General features: G+C 41.7%; 1 protein-coding gene across 1 annotated transcript; it reads left to right on the forward strand.

The window, feature by feature from the left end:
• The first annotated feature begins 12,066 nt into the window (after positions 1–12,066).
• LOC149232694 (uncharacterized) lies at positions 12,067–16,128 on the forward strand. The gene is made up of 3 exons (XM_089381973.1): positions 12,067–13,228; positions 13,697–15,520; positions 16,112–16,128. Exons 1-3 carry the CDS (start codon positions 12,067–12,069, stop codon positions 16,126–16,128), a joined length of 3,003 nt encoding a protein of 1,000 aa, XP_089238099.1.
• Positions 16,129–24,250: the final 8,122 nt, after the last annotated feature.

Raw genomic sequence — 24,250 nt, forward strand, 5'->3', positions numbered from 1 at the left:
ACAATCCTGAAGCTGTACTCTCTTCAACAATGTTGAAGAGAACATCATCCGCCAGGCATAACCTAATGGTACTGAGAGCTCAGGCATCCAAGTCGTCCCAGTCAGAACCAGTCATAGTTGCAGGTTTCTTAGTTGCCCCATCCAATGCCTTGTGCAACCCTTGTTTCACCAGCAGATCCCTAACCTTCAGTTTCCAAAGAGAAAAATTGCTCTTTCCAGTGAATTTCTCCACCTCGAATTTCGCATTTGACATCTTGGCCATTTTGTTCTTCTCCTAGGGTTTCAGTCTTTTAGCTAGGGTTTATATTTCCTTATTTCTCCAAAAAAAAATTCAATTTAAATAGAAAAAACCCTTTGAAAAAAAAAACTTTTTTCCTTTCCTTCAATTGAAAAAAACTTTGTCTTTTTTTTCCTTCAATTTACACACATCCACCCCTTTATTTTCACAACTTTCTGAGAAAAAAAAATTTGAGACAAAATTTTCTTTTAAAAAATACCCGGATTCACGTAACCTGATCAGGCTCTAGCAGCAAGCAAGGCAGAGGGTCTTCTTCAGCACGCACTTCCTCTCTGCTCCAGCATGCAGATAATTCAGCGGATCAGACAGGCTTTCTGTAGACAAAAAAAAATTGGCACACTCTGCGTCCTCCTTTCTCTTCGACAGTGGCAGCAGGGTCAACGACGGAGGGGTTTCATACGCAGGGGGAACACTTCACACGCAAAGGCAACACTCTTCATTGCGCCTCTGATGGGTGTGCAGCAGTGGTGCCCTCCTTAACGCAGATGTCAAGGCCCCTCGATGCACATAGAGACTACTCTCTCCATGCCGATGCCTGCCAGTTCTGGAAGAAAAGACACAGGTTCCTCTGGCTACAACGCAGACTCCTCAACGCACGCACCACGCAGGTTCTGGACAGGAGCTTGATTTTACATGCAGAGCTGCAACTGCTCCACGGTTCCTCCTCACGCAGAAATGGGGTTCAACCAGCAATGGGTTCCTCTACAGCGATGCTCAACCATGCTTCATGCACACATAGAAGACTTCCTCAAACAGCGGCAGGCTCATACACAGGCAGATTTCTCTGATAGGCTCACGCACAGGCAGATTGCTAACCCAAACTCAACTAACAGGCTTTGATACCATTTGTAGTTCGAATAGGTGAATGAGTAAAGAAGGAAAAACAATTTAGTTATACATTGACCAAGAAAGATTCATAGCTAACTGAAAATTGAATGCACACACAAGAAACAACACAGGATTTACGTGGTAAAACCTTGACAGGGTGTCAAGGCAACATCCACGGGGAAAGGGATTGGAATCTCTATTCAATCAACAATGGTTCTCCATACAACAGTTTGGGCATTCATTTGGTTTTATATGTGCCTCCTCAGTTACATAACCGATGATTCGGTATAAACCTAACTTGTTACATTTTACCCAAATTTACTTAATTAGTTGTCAAACTTCCAACAGAAGGAAGGGTGTGTTTTCTCTCTCTTGAGAATTTGACTCTATATCCATATTTTCTTCTCAAAAAAGGAAAACATATTTGGTCTTGTGTCTAATTACACACTACCCAAGCTACTTTATGCGCCATGATTCAAAAAACCTCGTTAGCATGTACATATCCTTTTTGATATTAAAAGCTCACACTCACTAAATAAATAGAAAGAGCGTGCTTGGATGTGCTCTGACTTCGCTCTACTGCACACTAAAAGGTTCTTGGATATGTACAGTGTGACAAATTGTGTTTGCGAAGCATTTCCACACCCGCTCACCCATTTATAAAGACCAGGAAAACCTCACTCTCGTGAAGCATTTTTGAATCCTCTACCAATAGTGCATATGCATGGCTCGCTTCAAAAATAATCAATCTTCAAAACATATTGTCTTTACGATCACAATTAAGCCACAATATTAAGTAATCGCATCCTTGTGCTTCATGCTACAAATTCTTGCATATGTAGGCTTCAATATATGTCCAACAACATATGTCACTTTACAATGCACTTTGAACCCTTAAAAATTCCATCAAACTTATGCACATATGTGCCCGATCTTTGTGTCGACATATTGCTAGAAAAAACCACAGACGTGATAGACAACACAATGCACGACTTCTTTGCGCCCATAAGCACTCAAAACCAATTCTTGTTTTACCATAAATTTTCTTCACGAGAACATATTCTTAGTCACTCGCCAGTTAACAGATCAACTATACTTCATGTCCAAGAAAAAGAACATTCTCGTGAGTAATATGCTTGACATAGTAGAGAAAAAGAATTATCACTCACAACAGAATGAGCATCAAGTTGTTGACAATTTTGAGATCTTCTTGGCCACGAATGTGCGGTATTTTCCAAGGCGTAAGCAAATAGAACAATGGCAATGAATTCCCTTGGCCTTCCTCCATGTCACATTCACCATTTGATGTATAGTGTATGGCACCAATGATAAGACCATAATCGACAGTATGAAGATCAGAAACAAAGAACTATTATCCTCTATTGTGTTCCCCATCTTACTAATACATGATCAATCTAGGCACCCACAGCAAATCAAATCAAATCAAAGGATGAGATCTCCTTCCCACGCTCTGATGAGTAACAACAATGCACAAATGAATAATTTGGGTTGCATATTGATCAAACTGATCAAAATTTCACAAGTTTAGCAGAGTCCACAACCCAATGACAAAGAACTGATGACAATATACTAAACTCTGATGATACTCAGAGCTCATTGTATTTTATTAGCACAGAATCTTGTTGTTTAGACTTCCTTCTGCAACCAAACTTCTTTATACACTCAACAAATCACCCTTCAACAACCTCATCACCTTCGTTGCTCTCTCAACAATTCTAAGGTACTTCGGCCCTGCTTCTCAAGGGTTTGAGGCCTTTTGGCCTCCTTCTAGGCCTAGGACCTAGCCTTAGAATAAGATGCGGCCTTTCCTTGATGCCTCGATTGACCTTTTTCACTAAATGAATCCTTTTGACCTCCTTATTTACAAACCAAAGGCCTTTTAGCCTCCTTCTAGGGATTCAACCCTCCTAGGAAAAAATAGAATCTTGACCAACTTCTCCTCTTTGTCCAACAAACAAAAAAATACCTCTTCCTTTTCTTGTCTTCTGTGGCTATTCTCTTAACCTTGCTTTGATACCATATTGAATTTTCTACACTAAATACAATAGAAACCAATTTTCTGATATGATAATTACTTCTAATGATCTTCAATTAATTCTTCTTATGCCACTGATATCATTAAGCAATTATACACACAAAAAATTCAATAATGCAACAATAACAATAGAAACAAATAAGATTATAAAGAGACAACCATGCACAATAAAGCCATCAAATTTTTTTTCATGGACACACAAACTTGGGAGAAAACCCAACAACTCTTTTTCAAGGAGAAATTCTTCTTCAACAAGGTTTACAATAAAATGTTTAGAAATCTATGCCAAAAACCAAGTCCAAACTTTAGCCATTGCATCCCTTTTCATCTCCCACAAGTGTCTTTTATATAAGAGAGACGACGAGTGAGTAAATCAAATGAAGTGTAATATCATGTGTATATATACAAGTTGAATGGGTGCATTTACCCCAAGGGACACACCCTTGCATGGTGGGGTCGACTTATACCTTTTGAGCCTACATGAAACCCATAAAAAATAAATTTATTTTAATTTAATTTCCATAATTTTTCGAGGCCGATTTAGGAGACCTCTTGGCATGCGGGAAATAGCTCTCGGGTCAACAATATGGGGTATCTGTTGTATCTCATGGTTAGACAAATATCAAACACAAACATTGATAAATAATCTTGAAATCTTTGCAGGTGGTGTGGTCTTCCTTTCAAAACATGACTATTTGGATTGTTACAAGACTGACATTATTATTGTAGAACCCTTGGTTAAAACTGTTCAAGAGATTGGGTCATACAATGTTATTCAAGTCATTGTTGATAATGGTACTAATTGTAAAGCAAGAAGAGCGTTCATTGAGGATACGTACCCTAACATATTTTGGTTTGACTGTTTGTTTCATATATTGAATCCCTTGATGCATGATATTATTAAGTTGAAGATGTTTGACTATAAATGGATTGATGCATTGCACAAGAAAAGGAAGAGAATGGTAATTTTATTACCAATCATAGTCATGCTCTACATTTTCTGGAATCAATATAAGTTAGACCTACTAAGTATTGCAAAGAACACATTTACTAGCTACTACTTCACCTTTAGGCACCTTTTGAAGGTAAGAGAGACATTGACTAGTATGGTATTTCTTTTCACCTAGACACAAAATTTCTCAACACACATAAGCAACAGGATAATCACAGAGATAAAGAACACAATCACACAGTAACACAATGATTTTTATTGGGAAAACCTTGTCTCCTTGATGTGGTCTTTTATTGATTGATAAAATAGATCAAATAATACAAAGCAGTTTGTCTCTTGAGAACTAGATTGTTCACCTGTTGATATAGCCTACACTTGTCCTGCCAACCCTTGATCGTGTTAATGTTTGGTAGCATCAGAAATGATCTAGCTTTGAAAACTGATGGAGAGGCTAGGGCACATGATTTCTAAAGAACCCTGAAACCGTTTGATGAAATTCCATTTGGATTATATTTTATTAAAATAATTAATATTTTTAATGGAGTTCCTAAGTCTAAACTTAGGGAAATTAAAATATTAATGGGTATTAATCAAAATATGGGTGAGAATGATCTAGAAGGCAAATCAAGTCATGTTTTAATCTTAGCCGTTGATTAGAGACTTAATTTCGGCCATTAAGACTCAACAGGAAAAGTATAAAATGGAGGCTCGGGGTTCATTTGAAAACATACATAGAGAGATTGAGGAAATCAATTTTCTCAGGTGAGAAGTTCTCAGGAGGAAAATCGATTGGGGAGATCTTGCAGCAGGGGGGCAGTGAGAATTCGGGAGGAGGACTTTCTAGAGAATACTGACAGAGAGGTGGAGAGAGCTTGCAGAGAGGCAAAGCATAAATAACTAGGAGAGTTGACGCAGAAAAATTTCCTGTCACGCAGAATCTAGAACAGCCGAAACAACCGAAATTGTCGGGAACTGCCAGAATAGCTGGTAGAGCTGATGCAGAGGTAGCACAGTAGCCGGAAGAGCTGGCGCAGAAGAGTTTCCTGTCACGCAGAATCCAGAACTGTCATAACTATTGGAACTATTGGGAAATGTCAGAATAACCGAGAGAGTTGACGCAAAGGGCAGAGAAGGTGACGCAGAGCCAGCACAGAAATAGTCGGGGTTAGCCAGTCTTGTGCCAGATCAGCCGGAATTCTACGCGTGAAGTGAGGTAAAACTCACTCAGATTTTCCACCAGTATTTTCTCTATAATTGATTTCTAGATGAGCATCTAGATTTGTATTCAAATATTTCTCCTGCATAATAATAAACCCTTAGAGCTGGTGCACCAGTTTTCTCGCATTGGGTTTTTTTCGAGGACTATTCTGTCCAAAAATAAGTGTGTCCTATGTATCTTATTCTTTGCTCTATTTTGTGTTTCATGAGATCAAATATTTAATTAGTGTAGGTTGCAAAAGTAATTTGCTTCAGTATTCAGAAGAATAACTTGATGAATGTAATTTAAAAATCAAGTAGGTGAAGTAGATTAAGATTTGCTACGGTAGGGGTTCCTTCAGTGTAGGAATTTTCACATGGTATCAGAGCATTGATTTTGAAACAGGAAGAGAATATCAAGTGTTGAGTAGTGAGGTTGAACGCTGCACTTGGCAGCAATTTGAATCCCCTTGAAGGGATTGTGCAGTCCTTGTCGGGAAGCAAATCCAAGGAAATCTCTCTCTGAGTGAGATGACAGAGAGGACGATTTCCAATTCATGAGTTTGCAGAGGCAGAGGGAGTGGCACAGAACCTCAATACAGTGCTTGAAGGGTGCAGTTTCTATCAAGGCAGAAATCCGCTAGAAAAGAACAAAGACACGTAGAAGGGGAATTTTCTCCTTAGAGAACTCTATGCCAGAAAGTTCTTATTTCTCACTTACTGAGAAGCTGAGCAGTGTTAAGCAGTGACTAGAGGATTTAGTTCAACAGTTGTGTGAGATGGCATCGCATAGGTTCAGAGATCAGGACATGTTGGACAGGGCCTCCAAATATGTCATATGGAAGACTAGAATCTTAGTTGTTGTGGAGGAATATGATCTCGAGGCCTACGTTAAAAGTGTTGTAGTTGTTCCCGCTGACAACAATCAAAAGAAGAAGTACAAAGCCAAGCAGGAGAAGGCAAAGAGGCTCATTCTCAATGGAGTTCGAGATCATGTGGTCTCACACTTGCAAAGAAAGGATACAGCCCAAGATATGTGGGAAGCCTTGTTGTCTTTGTATGAAGGCTCTTCCAAACAACGGAAGATGTATTTAGAGCAGAAGTTGCAACGGACTTTGATGCAGAAAAGAGAAGGGGTGAACCTCTATCTTCAACATCTTCAGGACACTAGAGACCAACTTGTTGCAGTGGGGTCCACTCCTCAGCCAAACACAGTGGTGAGGATAGCCCTGAATGGAGTCTCAGATGAATGGCATGTTTTCGTCCAAAGCATATTGAGCAGAGAAAAATACCTTCATGGAGGAGATGTGGGCCGCTCTTCAACAGGATGAGTTAAGGAGGGACCTAGTGAAGGTCAACCTCAATGGCAGTAGTGGGAGTGGCACAAAGATGAAGGAGGAGGAAAACGCAGCTCTAGCATCGAAGGGACTACAGAATCCGAAGAGGAAGAAGGACATTTCGAAGGTGAAATGTTTCAGACGTGGTGATATGGGTCACTTTGCATCTCAGTGTACTTTGAAGCAAAAGGATAAGGATGAGAAGCATGATCGAAAGGTTGCAGCTGCTAAGATAGATGAGAAAGAATATGCCATGAGTACCCATGCATCTCCATGGGGGAGATGGGGCGATATTGAGCTGTAGTCAGGATGACTACATGTGGGTAGGATTCTTGAGGAGTCCACTTCTTGGATCAATTCCTTGCTACGAGAGCCCAAGATTCAGCAGTAGCGAGATGGACTTCATGTCAAATGATGCAGTGGAGTGTTTGGAGGACATATGCAATAGCTTGGGACCAAAGACTAATCAACACAAAGAAAGGTTGGTAGCAATGGAGATGGCACAGTTCAGAAGTCAGCAGCAGCGCAGAAGATTTAGAGGTTGCTTCTCTCAGCGACTGAGTTGCAGTATGGATGCAGTGTTAGCAGTGGCAGTGCTAGCAGCATAGCATATGCAACATTTGAGAGGGAGTTGTAGTAAAGATGTAGCAGTGATAGTGGAAGTGTCATGGGCAGCAATACAATAACAGTAGCAACATAATGTTGGTGGTAGCAGCAGTGCAGAAAGGAGGTGCTTTAGAAACAAAGCAGCATGCAGGTGGACATTGTTGCTAGAGCACTTTCCTCGCTAAGAGGAAGTGTTAGTTTTTGGTAGCATCAGAAGTGATCTAGCCTTGAAAATTGGTGGAGAGGCTAAGGCACATGAGTTCTAAAGAACCCAAAAACTGTTTGGTGAAATGCCACCCAGATTGATTTTATTAAAATACTTCATATTTTTAATGGAGTTCCTAAGTCTAAACTTAGGGAAATTAAAATATTAATGGGTAATAATCAAATTATGGGTGAGAATGATCTAGAAGACAGACCAAGTCATGTTTTAATCTTAGTTGTTGATTAGAGACTTAATCTCGGTTGTTGAAGACTCAACAGGAAAAGTATAAAATGAAGGCTTGGGGTTCATTTGAAAACATACACACAGAGATTGAGGAAATCGATTTTCTGAGGTGAGAAATTCTCAGGAGGAAAATTGATTGGGGATATCTTGCAACAAAGGGGCAGTGAGAATCCGAGAGAAGGAATTTCCAGAGAATACTGACAGAGAGGCAATGCAGAAATAGCCGAGAGAGCTGACACAGAAACACTGCCTACCACGAAGAATCCAGAACTATCGGAACAACTAAAACTGTCGGGAATTGTCGAAATAGCCGGGAGAGACGACACAGAGGAAACACAGTAGATGGGAGAGCTGACGTAGAAAAGTTGCCTATCACACAGAATATAGAACTGCCGAGAACTGTCGAAACAGCTGGGAGAGCTAACGCAGGGGGCAGAGAAGGTGACACAGAGCCAACGCAAAAATAGCCAGGGTTAACCAGTCTTGTGTCAGATCAACTGGAATTCTGTCGAGTGAAGTAAGGTAAAAATCACTTAGATTTTTCGCTAGTATTTTCTTTGTAAAGGATTGCTAGATGAGAATCCTAGATTTGTATTAAGATATTTCTCCTGCATAATAATAAACCCCCAGAGCTGCTGCATCGGTTTTCCCGCATTGGGTTTTCCTGGAACTATTGTGTCCAAAAATAAGTGTCCTATGTATCTTGTTCTTTGCTCTATTTTATGTTTCATGAGATCAAATATTTAATTAGTGTAGGTTGCAGAAGTAATTTGCTTCAGTATTCAGAAGAATAACTTGATGAATGTAAATTAAAAGTCAAATAGGTGAAGTAGATTCATATTTTTTGTAGTAGGGTTCCTTCAGTGTAGGATTTTTCATAGGTCCCAACTCATAAATCCTAGTGTACTTGTGATCTCCTATTAATTACAACACAAGCTCTCTGCGCTCTCCACAAACAAGTCTCTCTCACAACTTGTGAGCTATGTCTTGTCACAAAACTTTGTGCACAAAAACAATTCATCATTCCTTATGCCTTCGTCTTCTTCTTTATGGATTTGATCCATGCTAAATTAGGCAAGTACAAAATTAGAACTTAAGTTGTGATTGCCAAGTTGAATATGTCGAATTGGTTCTCTCTCCAATCAACATTGGAGTTCTTAACTCATCCTTTTTTCAATCAAAATTGAAGACTAATTTGTTATAATTGAATATGTAACTGCCTCCCAATCTTGTAGTCAAACTGATGAAGACTTCCTCTTAACTGAAGCTCCAACTCTACACATGCTATCTTGATGATTATTCCAGAACACTGGAAATAACTCATCCTAACCAAAGTCTAACTCATGAAGACAATTCAAGGTCTTCACTAACTAAGGCATATGCGAAAAGACCTTGCTCGCTACATTTTCAACAAAGATTTGTGGCAAGGCTTGAAAGACATGGCATCTATAATGAAATCCAAAGTGTACTCTTGGCTTTGAAGAAGTATGGAGGCTCCAAAATTGTTACCTTTGTGTTGTATATGTCGATCAACAAAATATTTTCCAATGCAATAAGCTTCATTATATATTTATGATAATGTCATTAAATAATTAACATTTTTTTTGGAATGAGGAATTATATATATATATATATCAATCTCATTGGCACTTTTTAAAGTCTTCAAACACATAATTGAATTCTACAAAAGCCTCACCACTTGGAATAACCCACTGGTGGTCCACAAGGAGGTAGACTTCCACTCATGCCAGTTGCTTATAAATCTTGAGCTGTTAATTTATTTCCTTACATATGAAAAGGACAAACTTTTAACAAATTAAAAGTAGTTTAAAATCTCCTCTAAAATTATATATTAACCAACATATATAAACAACTTATTAATTAATTATATTTTTCATGAGTAGATGGAAGACTGAGGAAGCTTGGCGGAGGAAGGCGACAATGGTGGAACCCTAACTAGGGTTTGTTACAGAACCTCTGCCCATGGCGGTTTGCAGTTTTGGCTATCGGTTTATGGGCGAACTGTCGGCTTGAACCGCGGCATCTACATCGGTTTACTCGGAGTTTTGTTCTCATCTGCGGTCCCCCCCTGGGTTCTCTCTGCCGCACTGACTCTTCCATACAACCCGCAGACCGGCCCCCCGATCGAACCCCGTTTACGCCTTCTTACCGACAAGATAAAATGGGTGATGAGGAGTTGGTCGACTATGAGGCGGACCCCATGCCGCATCAAGATATATGGGCTCATACTAGGCGGCCTCAAATGATACCGCGGAGCGTTGCGCTGGGTTTAGTGACAGGTGCTTCGTCACAACAGCCGCACTTGTCCTCTACAGGTAAAAACAAATCTCCGGTTCTCACTCCCGCGGACTCCTCGCCCCTCGACTGTCCACCCCTCTCCCCTGCGACGGCACAGCTCTTGGGCTCATGTTTTCTGAGCTCGCCTTTCCTTGACGCCCCGCTCCAGTACCATCTCCGCCCTGTATTACCTCCGCCCCCTCCGCCTCCGCCCCCATCGAGCTCTCATTCACCATCAGTTTCATTTATGCCGCAGGCACATCAGCCCTCCATTCACCCCACTGTATCCCTTCTCCCCGGCACCAGCTATTCAACCCCTCGCACACCGATTCGCTCAGGGTGTTTCACTACCCCGCCGCTTCCGGTTCGCTCCGCTGCATCCGCCCAGCACAGCTCCACCGACCCGTGCCGCAAACTACTGAAGGGGACTCCATTTGGCAAACGCTCTGAGAAGGTGACAAAAGGTCGATGCCTCCGGGCCATTGATTCTGACTTCAACATCAATTTTGGGCCTGAAGCACCACTTCCGGATGTAATGGACGCTGCTCGTAAGGTCCTGGTTGGCAGAGTTCGGGGCCGAACATACTCTGCGGAGCGACTCAAGCTTTGGGTGGAAGAGATTTGGGGGTCTTTCTTTAAAGAACTTCCAGATATTATGGTACTTACAAGGGGCTGGTTCGCCCTGCATTTTCACCGGCCCGAATACACTCAGTGGGTCCTTACCCAATATTGGCACATTGAGCTCGCGCCAGTCTTGCTCAAACGGTGGGATCCCCTATTTGACCCGGAACGAGAACAACTGGGGGCAGGTCCCATTTGGGTTCGTCTTCCTGGGTTGCCATGGCAATTTTGGAATCAGTATACATTCAAAAAAATTGGGGACACTCTAGGCACTTACCTGGAGCACGACAGGACGTACGAGAAATCGGGTATCAGGACAATGGCTCGAATTCTAGTCCATTTGGACACCAGGCCTGGATTGGAGGAAAAGATCACCCTGCACCACAGCCATGTCTCCCGCAAACAGCCACTTGATTATGAAGGCGTACCATTCCGTTGTCGTAGATGCCACAAAATTGGTCACCTCTACAAGGATTGTCCACTGAATTCGGGGGTGACTTCTGAGGACACCAAAGGACCTCGTCAACAGACCACTGTGGATCAAAATGCCGGAGATAATATACCAATGGAAGGTGCACAGACACAACAGGAGACCCCATCCAAGAAGAAGGGGGATAGCGCTTCAATGAATGCTCGACGGAAGGCATCGGCTGCTCCAGGACCGCCGCGGACACGCTCAAAGACCGCTGTGGCTGCTACTAAACCGGCGGAGGCTGCACCTTCTCGTCCGGGTAATGCTTCCACCCCCACCTTTTCTCAATCTTTCTCTATTGATATGCAATCATTTGTAAATTCTTCTTTGCATGCACCCCATTCTGAGTTTGTGTCCCTCCCCTCCATACTCTGCACCATCGCCCCACCTCCACCCGCCATTTCTACCACCCCTCCCTCGCACAATCTGACTCTGGGCGGTTCTGACTCTCCATCCTCTCCGGGTGAATCCGGCTCACATCATTATCACCTGAGACCTCGTGCACGGCCTCGTATATTAGGTCTGGGTTCATCCCCTGGACGCCACCGTAAACAAAAGCGAGGCAGACCCTCACAAATTTCTTCAGCAAAGCTAAATGCTGTTGCAGATGTCGCCATGGGGCGACAAGTTACTATTGAACGGGCACTTAGAGCTATTGAGCCCATGACCTGTGGTGTCCCATGATCTGGCTCTCCTTCAACTGTAGGGGACTAGCCAACCCCAAAAAACGATTGGCTCTGAAAAGACTCCTACATGAATCTAGGTGTGATATCATTTTTCTTCAAGAAACTCTGTGCACATCTGAGGTGGCGGTGAGATGTCTACAAGCTTTGCTTCCTGGATGGATTTTACATGGTCTGGATGCGTGTGGTCGATCTGGAGGACTACTCATTGGTATCAACCCAAGGAAATGTAGGCCACTCTCTGCCTGGGGGGGCAGAGGATTCCTCGGTATGGATATAATCTTGGGTGACCTGGGTATTCCGATCAGAATTATCAATATTTATGGGCCTAACCAGAATCGTCTACCTTACTGGCAAGATTTCCTCAATGGTAACCATATCACAAGGAATACAGTGATAGGGGGGGATTTCAACTTCTCATTGGGAGCTGGAGAATCCTGGGGACATAATGCTCAGTGTGATCCTATCGCGGATCAAATGCAAATGATCCTAGACTCACATCATCTTGTGGATATTCCCATGAATAAGAAGCTACCTACTTGGCACAATCAGCGCACTGGTGAGGCTGCTCTGGGGAGGCGACTGGACAGGTTTATGATGCATGAGGAACTAATTCAGAATTGCCCCTTATACAGACAATGGGTTAGTTCAGGGGGGCTCTCTGACCACCACCCGATTCTTCTTCAGATTAGTGACAACAATTCAAAGCCGCGGTCTCCCTTTAAATTCTTTGTCGGCTTTCTCCAAGAACCGGAATATATCAATTTGGTCACGGACTTCTGGGCATCACTGCCCCCACTGCGGGAACAGAGGAAAGCGCATGATTTCTGTGAGAGACTCAAAAAGCTCAAAGTATTGACCGAGAACTGGGCGAAATCTAAGAGGAACAGAGATGAACAGATTCTGAAAGATACTGAAGCTCAGATAGCTTCATTGACTGATGAGAGAGGGACTGGTTATCATTCCGACGTTTCCAAAGCACTACTAAACCAATTGCTTGGGCAAAAAGCAAAAATCTTACAAGAAAAGGAGGAGCATTGGAGACTTAAAAGCAGAGCCATTTGGCTCAAAGCGGGGGACTGTAATACAAAATACTTTCACAACCTTGCCAATGGCAGAAAGGCATCAAACACCATTTGGAGGCTACCAAGGGAACCAGATGGATGGGCTACTACTCACCAGCAACTGGCTAGCCTGGGGGTAACACACTTCAAGAGTCTCTTCACGGCACCAAATGCTGTAAACCTACCAGATATCATTAGACTAGCAGAAAAGTTCCCTCGTTTTGTTGGACAGGAAGATATTGAAGACCTCACAAATCCAGTCACTACACAGGAGCTGGAAAGTACACTTAAATGGTTTAAGAAAGACAAGAGTCCGGGACCAGATGGCTGGCCTGTGGAATTCTACCTGGCTTTTTATGATCTGCTGGGTGCGGACCTTTTAGCAGTTGTCGAGGAAAGCAGGATCTCGGGGCACATTCATCCGCCTATGAATCAGACCTTCATTGCCTTGATTCCCAAATCCGATGACCCCTCATCCTTCAATGATTTTCGCCCTATCTCCCTCTGTAATTGCCTCTACAAAATCATTGCCAAGATCATAGCCAACCGTATTAAACCGATCCTATCCTCTCATATATCTGCTGAACAATTTGCTTTCCTCCAAAATCGCCATATCCAAGAAGCCATAGGCACCGCCCAGGAAGCTTTACATTCCATCAAGTTGAAAAACCTCAAAGGTGTATCCTTAAAGATTGACCTTGCTAAGGCTTTTGACAAGGTTAACTGGCTATACCTTAAAATGATTCTTATCCATCTGGGCTTTCCTCATCTGTTCATAAATTGGATTATGGGGTGTGTATCTTCTGTCTCCTTTGCCATCCTCATAAATGGCGCAGCCTCAGATCGTTTTTACATCAACAGGGGAATCAGGCAAGGCTGCCCACTCTCCCCACTACTCTTTCTTATTGTTATGGAGGGCTTGAGTAGGCTCATTGAGGATGCAAAAAGGAATGGGGAGCTAAGTGGTCTCAAAATTACTGATCAATTCTCCCTTACCCACTTATTGTTCGTAGATGACATACTTATCTTTCTCAATGGTAGCGTCCGAGATAGCACTGCTTTATATAATATCCTCCTACTTTTCTGTAAAGCTACGGGCATGGAAATCAACAGGGACAAATCCACCAGATCATTGATGAGATGTACACAACAGGAAACTCAGTTGGCTATGCAGTTCTTTCCCTTCCTGGAAAATAATCTACTGGAAGGTATCAAATATCTCGGATTCAGATTAAGGCCGGATGGATATAAAACTGAACACTGGGTGTGGCTTATTAACAAAATTGAAAAAAGGATCACCTGCTGGCACCACCGATTACTGTCAAAAGCTGGCAGGTTACAGCTGATCAAATCAGTACTTGAGGCCACACCAGTTTATTGGATGTCCCTCACATGGATTCCGAAAGGCATTTTACAAAAAATACAACAAATATGTAACAGATTCCTGTGGAATGGTAATAAAAAGGGAAAGATATTTGCTTGGACAAGATGGTCCCTCGTCTCCATGCCAAAGGAATGGGGTGGGTGGGGGCTTAAATCCCTCTCAGAATTTGCACAAGCTTTAACAACAAAACAGGGCTGGTCACTCCTCAAGATGGACAGTTTATGGGCCGAAGTTATACATAAAAAATACATTTGGCCTTCCAATATCACTGATTGGCTTCGCAGACCATCATGGAATTATCAGGGCATATCTGCGATCTGGAGAGCTACTCTAAAAGCTTTGCCACTCATCAAGGATAACCTATTATGGAAAATAGGTAATGGAGCACAAGTCCGTATAGGGTTAGACCCTTGGCCTGGGTCAGGGAACGCTCACCTCCTGCCGGAAGACCTGATCCGACACCTCAACAATAGGGGCATCAAATATCTAGCACAGGTTGGTGACCCACATCGATCTACCATATTCACTCAGGCATGGGTAACGGATCAACAGTGGCATTTGACAGATGAATGGACCGAACATTGGCAAAGATACATTCAGGCACTCTCTGAAACACATATCAAGCTACATGAGCAGGAAGATGAACTCATTTGGGCACCTGCTAAATCTGGAATATATGCACCAAAGCTCGGCTACTTAAAGATCATTGAGGCCAAGAAGCCTGATATTCACAAAAACTGGTGGTCGGATATCTGGCAGCTTCAAGCACAGCCTAGGGCCAGACTTCTAATGTGGAACATATTGGCGAATAAAATACCAACCGGGGACAACCTCAAAAACCGGGCTTTTGCTGGACCTACCTGGTGTGTACTCTGCAGAAAGGCGGAGGAATCTACGTCCCACCTATTCCTCACATGCGAAGTCACTTTAGACATTTGGCAGCAGGTCAAACAGTCCCTCAATATCACCACCGCTTGGCACGCAGATGATATTCCCACAGCCTGGGCGCATTGGTGGACTGCTGTGACTTCGGAAAAGGCAAGAAATCTTCCGTTAGTGGTGTCATGGTACATTTGGAACAAGCGCAACGACATCATATTTGAGGAGGGCAGGGTTAACTGGCAGCTTCTTCCGCCTTCCATTTGCGCAGCTTACACAGAAATTCCATTTGAAAACAAAATAAATCCTCCCAGGCATATCACGCCCGAAATTATTAACAGGGATATGCCTTGGGCCTATTTCGATGGGGCTGCATCGGCTCATGGTTGTGGAGGGGGTATTCTATTTCATATAACAGAAACACATTATTTCCACCTGAGATTGGGACTCGGTCCGGGTACCAATAATCATGCTGAGCTTATTACACTGAGACATCTACTATATTTTGCACTATCTAAAAATTGTCGACAAGTTCAAATTTTTGGGGACTCAAAGATAGTGATTGATTGGGAAAATAATAAATCTATCTGTCATACATATTCTTTGAAACACATCTTGGAAGAAATTGTTTTTTTCAAAACACATTTTGACCGGATCACTGTTTCTCATATCTACAGGGAAAGAAATACAACTGCTGACCGGCTCTCGAAAGAAGCGGCGGATCGGCCTCTAGGCGATTGGATGATTGAAGAATACAGTCCAGTGGGGATGCACAGGTTCTACCACCGTCCCTATATTGATGGTCTACAACATGGGGACATCCTCCCCATCTGAAATTTTTGATCCACTTGTCAATTTTTGTATATATCTGCATGGCTCTGATCGACGTTATTTTGTTAGTTCTTGGCTCGAGGTTTATACACCTCAAAACTCTGCATATTTTTGAACCTCTATGTAATACTGTTATATATTTTTGTATTGGATACAGCCCCATCGTATCCATAGTGACACCTACAGGACAGCTTTATGTAAATATTACTGAACAGTGGCTACGCCACACTACTGCATATGCCTTGGCATCAACAGCATGTAATCTCTATTATCTACTTTTTAATAGAAATTACGAACTCTATTTTCCCCGGAAAAAACTTATTAATTAATAAAATATTAATCAATATAAAATTATATATATATATATAGATGCCACACGACATTACGAAATTATGTAATAGGATAACAAATCAAGTTACTTATACATTACTATTTTTTATATAAATACCACTACTTTCATATTTCTAATTTTGCTTTTCATTTGATAACCTAAATTATATCCATGTAAATATTTTGTTTGACATTTACTTTGAATCAAATGTAATATTAATAATAATAACTTTGATATCCACTCCACTTAAAAAAATTAGTATCATATATGATTTGGTATTTTTCAAAAACGTTTTCATTATTAGTCCCCGCCGTTAGGCACAAGACTATAGTAATTGAAATGGTCTGGTTAACATTAGTCGATGTCAAAAGTAACTAAGTATTTTATCGTTTTATTTAAGTTTTTCCGTCGTCTTATTTTTGAGGACCAATAAAAATTTTGGCCATCTTATTTGGCCTCTTCCCGAGGTGGGGAGGCAATAAGCATGGATATTATCTCGTATGTATTATTCATATTTATTATTCGTATTTTACAACTGCAAATTAATGCTAGCAATAGTTCACGTATTAAATGTTATTTAGTTATTTAAATTATAAAGAAAAATAAGATTGTATCATTTATAGTTTAGCAGCGATATGGGTAGATATATTAGCCATTCACCACTTCAATCATTCATGCTTGCTCAAAGCATCGAGATTGTTTTGGCTTTCTCAAATCATCAAGACTAGCATTACTTCCTTCTCGTTTCCTTTCCTGACATCTGGATGTTGGCTTTTGTGACATCTGGCTATTTCGTGACATCCGAATGTTGGCTTTCGTGACATCTGGCTATTGAAGTGACATCTTGTTGTTGGTGTGGCTTGTTGGAATCATCGAGACTAGCATTACTTGCTAAGATTACCAAGTAACTCCTTCTCATTGCCTTTCGTGACATCTGGATGTTGGCTTTCGTGACATCTGGCTATTGGTGACAGTTGCTCACCAGTGACATCTGGCTGTGGGGATTAATGAAATCTATGCATATTTATGGAGATCTCTTAAGCAACATTGGTCGAGGAGAGCTCTTAACCAGCACAGTAAACCAAGGCTGAGGAGAGCTCTTAACCAAGGCCGAGGAGACATGTATGGGTGAAAGCGAGAATGTGGGTATGAAAGTGAGTTTTCTATTGTTGAACCTCACATGGCTAACTGATTCGTTCGTCGAACCACCCCAACTTCACTATGCGCTTGATCTAATAATCACCCTATGAGTGACCTCAGTTAAAGATTATTAAATGAAGGTATTACAGGCTCATATGTTGGTGCGTGTCTATGTTATTAAAGCAACGGATCGATTAGATTGCAAATACACAGACACTTGAAGTGGAAAACATCAGAGAAATACAGTAAGCAAATACAAGAACACAAGAAATTAATAAGGAGTTCACCCTATCCTCAAAGGGCTACATCTCCAAGCCAGCTCTCAGTGGTGGCCTTCTTTTATTGTGTCTTGAAGCAAAGAATTACAATGAAAGAGCTCAATATGAGTCTCCTGAAACAGATTGGCTTGGCAGGGTGGTTCTTGGATTCCCCAAACCACTGGAGTACACAGACTCTCTTCTCTACCAGCTCTTTGACCTCTCTAGTCTGACAGATCCTCTCAGAGATGGCTTGAATCTTTCAAGCTCTCTGGTGCTTGACGTTTCCTTTGGTTAGCTCGGCCTCTTCTTTCTGCTTTTTGCTTCACTGATTGTTTCTCTTCTCTGTCTTCTGTCTTCAGTGTTCCTCTCTGGGTTCCCGACTCTTCCTGTTTTTTTTTTTTGTTCTCTGTTCATGGATTTTAAGTCATTCAGGCTCATGGCGGTTCACTTCCTCTTCCACCTCCTTCGATTTGCCTGCTTGCAGCTGCGCTTGGAGTTCCCTGTTTTCGGCATCATCATCAGCCTCACAGGAGTGGCCACTTGTCCTCCTGTGAACTGCGCTAGCGTGAGTCGTCGGTTCATTTCTTCGTTTACGTCATGGAATGAGTCTTTTGCCACCGTGGCCATCAATCCAGACTTCAAATTCTTTCATATCGCGGCTTATTCCCTCGTTAAATTTGTCTTCTCCATCAGGCACGATCTCAGCCATTAGATCTGGAGCCCCCCAGATCCGACGTCGTTCGCTCATCCCGCGCAGTTTACTATCTCGACTGTTAGCGCACAATGAGTGATGGTTTTCTCTCTCCTCTGCTTGCCATGCGTTGGGCGCTGAGTGGAATCGCTCATTTTCCATCAAAACTGCTTACTGCCCATGGATGCCCCTGATCAATACCGCCGGTTTTGGAGTGGGTCCCGCCTTTAGCGCTTAGCCTTTTTTCCCACGGTTTTCCGACTCCCACGCGACCGAGTGCTCGGGGCTTCCCCATTTTGAGGGTTTTCGCTAATTGCGCATCAAAAACCTCCTCTGTTTCCCAATCCGGGCCTCCCAGGGGCTAAATTCGCCTCCCGCGCAGTCTCCATGGGCCTCGGTCAGCGCGCTTTGACCGAGGTCCTCGTCGTTCCACGCTGGCTGCCATTGCCACTGGTTTAGAGGTGTTTTTGATCACTGTTGTAAATTCTTTGAAGTCTGTCCTGACCTGGTACAGCCATGGCTCTATTTATCACTCTTTATGGATCCAATTCGGATCACGGCCTTCCCACTGAAAAGCTTTTGGACCACCAAAAGTTGGTTTTCTTTCAAGCATTGACTAAGTGAGGGTACTGCTATCTCACTTGCCCAATCTCAATCCACTTTGCATTGCTCGGCTTCGAACCTTTGAGTCCAATTCTGAGGTACTCAACATCTCCCCTGCGCGTTGTCCTCACCTTCCTATCCAAGACTGTGTCTTCCTGCAATTCATTCAGATATTCAGGTAGCAGGTCATCAATAGAAGGCAATTGACTTTTCTCTTCAGGATCCTCAATCATTGAAGGTTCAAACAATCTCAAGCAGTCTGCATTTACGACTGAGTAGATGTGCATGTAAGCTGGTAGATCAAGGCGAAAAGCATTTTTACCATCTTCTCAAGTATCCTAAAAGGTCCATACCTAATAGGCTTTAGCTTTTTACCTTCACCTTGCATCCTGTCCTTGCTGATATACAGCCAGACCTGGTCTCCAACTTGAAAACTAATCTCCATCCGATGCTTGTCATGCCTTGCCTTGTATTTGGCTTAGCTCTTTTCCAGTTGTTCCTGTACTGCTTGGTGGATCTCCTAGATCTGTTTAATGAACCTAGTTGCCTTGTCCACATCACTGTGTCCATTAACTGTGGTATCTTTACCAAAGACAAAATCCAAAGGAGACATGGGTATGAAACCAAAACAGGTCTCAAAAGGAGATCTTTGTGTAGAAGAGTGTTTTGCTCTGTTGTAAGCATGCTGCACATAACACAAATGTTCATCCCAAAGCTTAGGATGTTTGCTGCAATATCCTCTGAGTAACTGGATCATTGTCCTGTTAACTACTTCTGTCTGGCCATTGGTTTGTGGATGAAAAGCTGTGCTTTTCTTCAGTTGGGTGTCCATCAGCTCCCACAGACTTGACCAAAACTTCCCCACAAATCAGGTGTCTCGATCAGATACAATAGAAGTGGGTAATCCAAAATGAACCCATACATGTTCAAAGAATAGTTTTGCAGTTTGTTCAGCTGTAATCTGTTTATTACAAGGTATCAAAATACACATTTTGCTGAACCTATCCACAACCACATACAAATAATCATGACCTTTCCTAGATTTAGGCAGTCCTCCAACAAAATCCATGGAAACACTTTCCCAAGGGTGAGAAGGAACTGGTAATGGAGTGTACAAGCCTAGTTTTCTGTTGCTGAGCTTGCTTTTAGCACACATAGTACACCCTCTTACATATCTAGAAACTATCTCATTCATTTTCGGCCAATAACAAAATCTTTGCAGCTGTGCAACTGTTTTACTTACCCCAAAGTGACCTGATATCAGAGAAGTGTGTGCCTCTCTAATTATCTTTACTCTCTCTGTTTGTGGAATGCAGAGTTTCCCACAATGATACAAGAGTCGGTCCTTCACATGATAATCCAATTCTTCTACCTTTTTGCCTTGACTCAAAGTTGCATATACATCTTTAAAGTCTATATCTTGAGCATATTGTTCAATGTAGCTTTCATGTAGTACAGAATTATGCTTAAGTATAGTAGATGCATTTATAATGGGTCTAGACAACATGTCTACAACTTTGTTGTGTATGCCCTTTTTATATCTGATGACCAAATGAAACTGTTGTAGAAAACCCATCCACCTGTAATGTCTTGATTGCTGCAACTTAGTTTGGGAGTGTAGATATTGAAGTGGTTGATGATCAGTATGTATTACTGTCTCTTTGCCCATTAAGTAATGTTTCCACTTTTTCACACTCTAAACTAATGCATACAATTCTTTATCATATGTAGGATAGTTAACTACTGTAGGATTAAAAGTCTCAAAATGATAACATATGGGTTTACCGTGCTGTGTCAACACTGCTCCCATGGCATAGTCACTGGCATCTGTTTGGATCTCAAATGGTCTTTGTAGATCAGGCAGTGCTAGTACAGGTGTTGTACTAATCTTTTCTTTCAAGGTGTTGAAGGCTTTCTGATGTTTGCCTCCCCACTGAAACACCTTGTTCAATCCTGTCAAAGCATGTAAGGGAGCTGCAATTGAGGAAAAGTTAGAGATGAACTTCCTCCAATATTGTGCTACTCCTAAGAAGCTTCTCACTTCTATAACAGACTTGGGTTTAGGCCAGTTTACAGTGACTGCCACTTTAGAGGGATTTATTTTCAATTCACCACCCCCTACTATATGACCCAAATAACTTAGAGATGTTCTGCCAAATTCACATTTTGAGAGTTTAACATAAAAAATTTCTCTTTTCAAAACATCTAATGTCTGCTTAACATGCTTTAAGTGTTCTTCCCACGTTTTACTAAAAATCGGAATGTCATCCAGATACACAATAACGAAATCATCAAGAAAAGGCATGTTTACATCATTCATTAATCTCATGAAAGTAGCAGGGGCATTGGTCAAGCCAAAAGGCATAACCAACCACTCATACAATCCCTGCTTTGTTTTGAAAGCAGTCTTCCATGCATCTTGCTCTGCAACTCTGACCTGATGGTATCCACTGTGCAAATCTAGTTTGGTGAAATAAACAGTTTCCTTTAATTGATCTAAAAGATCATCTATGCGAGGAAGGGGATAACGATTTTTTATTGTTATCTTATTCAATGCTCAATAGTCGATGCACATTCTCCACGAGCCATCTTTCTTTCTCACCAAAATGATTGGTGACCCACATGGTGATGTGCTAGGCCTGATGAACCCCTTCTCGAGCAACTCCTGCACCTGCTTCTTGATTTCAACATTCTCTAAAGCAGATAACCTATACATTCCAATGTTAGGCAATGAAACATCTTGTTGCAAAATAATATCGTGTACTATTTCATTTTTGGGTGGCAGACCTTTAGGTTCTTGAAACAGAACATCATACTCTGAAACAATCTTTTCTATATCAGCTTGTTTCTTAGCATTACAACCCTCAAATACATTGGTTTTATCAGGTTTCTTTTCCTTTACAACCATTAGCAAGAATTGTTTGCATGAATTTATCGTTCTTTTCATCTGCCCTGAGTTTATGAGAGTATAATTATTCTTGAGCTTATGAGCTCTTACAAAGTATTCGATTCCATCTTTAACAAGTAGATACTTGTTCTTAGCTCTATAGAAAATAGCTTTTCTATCATACAAGTAAGGACTTCCCAAAACAATTCCACATATATCCAAAGGACTTATGTCTAACTCAACCTCATCTACAAATGCTGACCCAAAAGAAAACTTGAGTTTGCATTGTCTAGTCACTTGTAGTTGTGCTCTATCATTCAACCATCCTAATGGGTATGGTTTCTTGTGAGGTGTAGTTGCTAATCTCAATTTCTTTACAATTGCTTCAGAAATCAAATTTACTTGTGAGCCACTATCAAACAAAATATCAATCTTTTAATGTTTGGAAATAACTTGAATATGGAAAAGCTCATGTCTTTTTCTCTCATGTTCTTCATCAATAACAGATTGAGCAAAATTACTAGTAGATGCTTCAGAATTCTTACCTTTTATACATGTGGCTGCAATGATTGTTTCATCTCCCAAGTTTGACCCCAAATCTTTTTGAATGGCTGCAGCAATCTTCTTCTTCTTGCCCTCGGACTTCTTAGGTCTCAGCTTTGGATGCAGAATCCAACAGTGCTCATCATCATGCCCATCCTTTTTACAGTGAGTGCATGAAGCTTTGCCTTTTTGTGCAATGTTAGCCTTCCTTGCTTTCCACTTCTGCTTTCTTTTCTCCTTGCTCTTGCTTGCAGTGGATTGGAATGGTCCCCCAACTTCTGGATTTCCATTCTTTCCTCTAGCTTCTAGATGAGGAGCTTGTACAGATACCTCATCTATACTAGTGGGATTAAACATGAGGATGGTATGCCTCATGTAGCTGCGTAGACCTCCAATGTACTTCAAAAGAGTCTCTGGTGAGTCTAATGAGAACTCTAGAACCAATGCTCTCTTTCTAAATTCTTGAGTGTACCCTTGCACACTTTGCCCTTTAAACTGCCGAAGAGTTTGCCAACTCATCATGGCTTGTTGCACGTAGGCCAATGGATAGAATTGCTTCTTAATTGTAGAAACAAAGTCACTCCAGACAGAGATGGTCTTACCATGTCTTTTCATGTCAACTTGGGTTCTGCCTTCCCACCAAACCAAGGAAGTGCCTCCTAGGCGTAGGCTTGCCAGCTGAATTTTGCTCTTGTCTGAATCGATGTTCTGCACTCTGCAATACACATCAATTTGTCTAATCCAATTGTCCAACTTTTCAGCATTTAGCTCTCCATCATATATAGGCAAGTCAAATTTAACATCTAGCTTAATCAAAGATGCTTTCTTATTATGCACAGGGCTATTAGGAGGTGTGAGAAAGTTTTCCTCTTTCCCTTTTCCTTTTGAGTGGTCATGGGAATGAGACTCATCTTCTTCTTTATCTTGTTTAGAACCTGATGAATCTTCATCCTTATGCTTTCTAAAGTCCCTATACATTTCTTCTACCATAGACTTTATAGCTAGGAAACTCTCTATGAATTGAGGGTCTGGCCCCACAGAACCTTCCTCTGACATTGTCTTCCGAGGATAGACTCTCCCAATTTCAGGATTAGTTTCGACCAACTCTCCTTCTCCTAATTTGAGCTTTGATCTAGTGAGCATTCAACAGCTAAACCAACACAAGCTTGTCTAACCTTACAGCCTAAAGCTCTGATACCACTTGATCTAATAATCACCCTATGAGTGACCTCAGTTAAAGATTATTAAATGAAGGTATTACAGACTCATATGTTGGTGTGTGTCTATGTTATTTAAGCAACGGATCGATCAGATTGCAAATACACAGACACTTGAAATGGAAAACAGTAGAGAAATACAGTAAGCAAATACAAGAACACAAGAAATTAATAAGGAGTTCACCCTATCCTCCAGGGCTACATCTTCGGTCCAACTCTCAGTGGTGGCCTTCTTTTATTGTGTCTTGAAGCAGAGAATTACAATGAAGGAGCTCAATATGAGTCTCCTGAAACAGATTGGCTTGGCAGGGTGGTTCTTGGATTCCCCAAACCACTGGAGTACACAGACTCTCTTCTCTACCAACTCTTTGACCTCTCTGGTCTAACAAATCCTCTCAGGGATGGCTTGAATCTTCCAAGCTCTCTGGTGCTCGATGCTGCCTTTGGTCAACTCGGCCCTCTGTCTTCTTTCTGCTTTTTGCTTCACTGATTCTTTCTCTTCTCTATCTTCTGTCTTCGGTGTTCCTCTCTGGGTTCCCGACTCTTCCTATTTTTTTTTTTCATGGCTTTTAAGCCATTCGGGCTCATGGTGGTTCACTTCCTCTTCCACCTCCGTCGATTTGC

This window comes from Pinus tabuliformis, chromosome J (genome assembly GCF_031772625.1).
Source record: "Pinus tabuliformis cultivar Carrire ecotype Pingquan chromosome J, CPIR1, whole genome shotgun sequence".
In the NCBI taxonomy this organism is placed as follows: Eukaryota; Viridiplantae; Streptophyta; class Pinopsida; order Pinales; family Pinaceae; genus Pinus; species Pinus tabuliformis.

Excerpts from the sequence above, each read along its gene's own strand:
- LOC149232694 (XM_089381973.1), top strand. The coding sequence starts at position 12,067 with ATGGATATAATCTTGGGTGACCTGGGTATTCCGATCAGAATTATCAAT. Across the intron at positions 13,229-13,696 it reads GGCTTTTTATGATCTGCTGG|CCTCAGATCGTTTTTACATC; the intron begins GTGCGGACCTTT and ends TAAATGGCGCAG.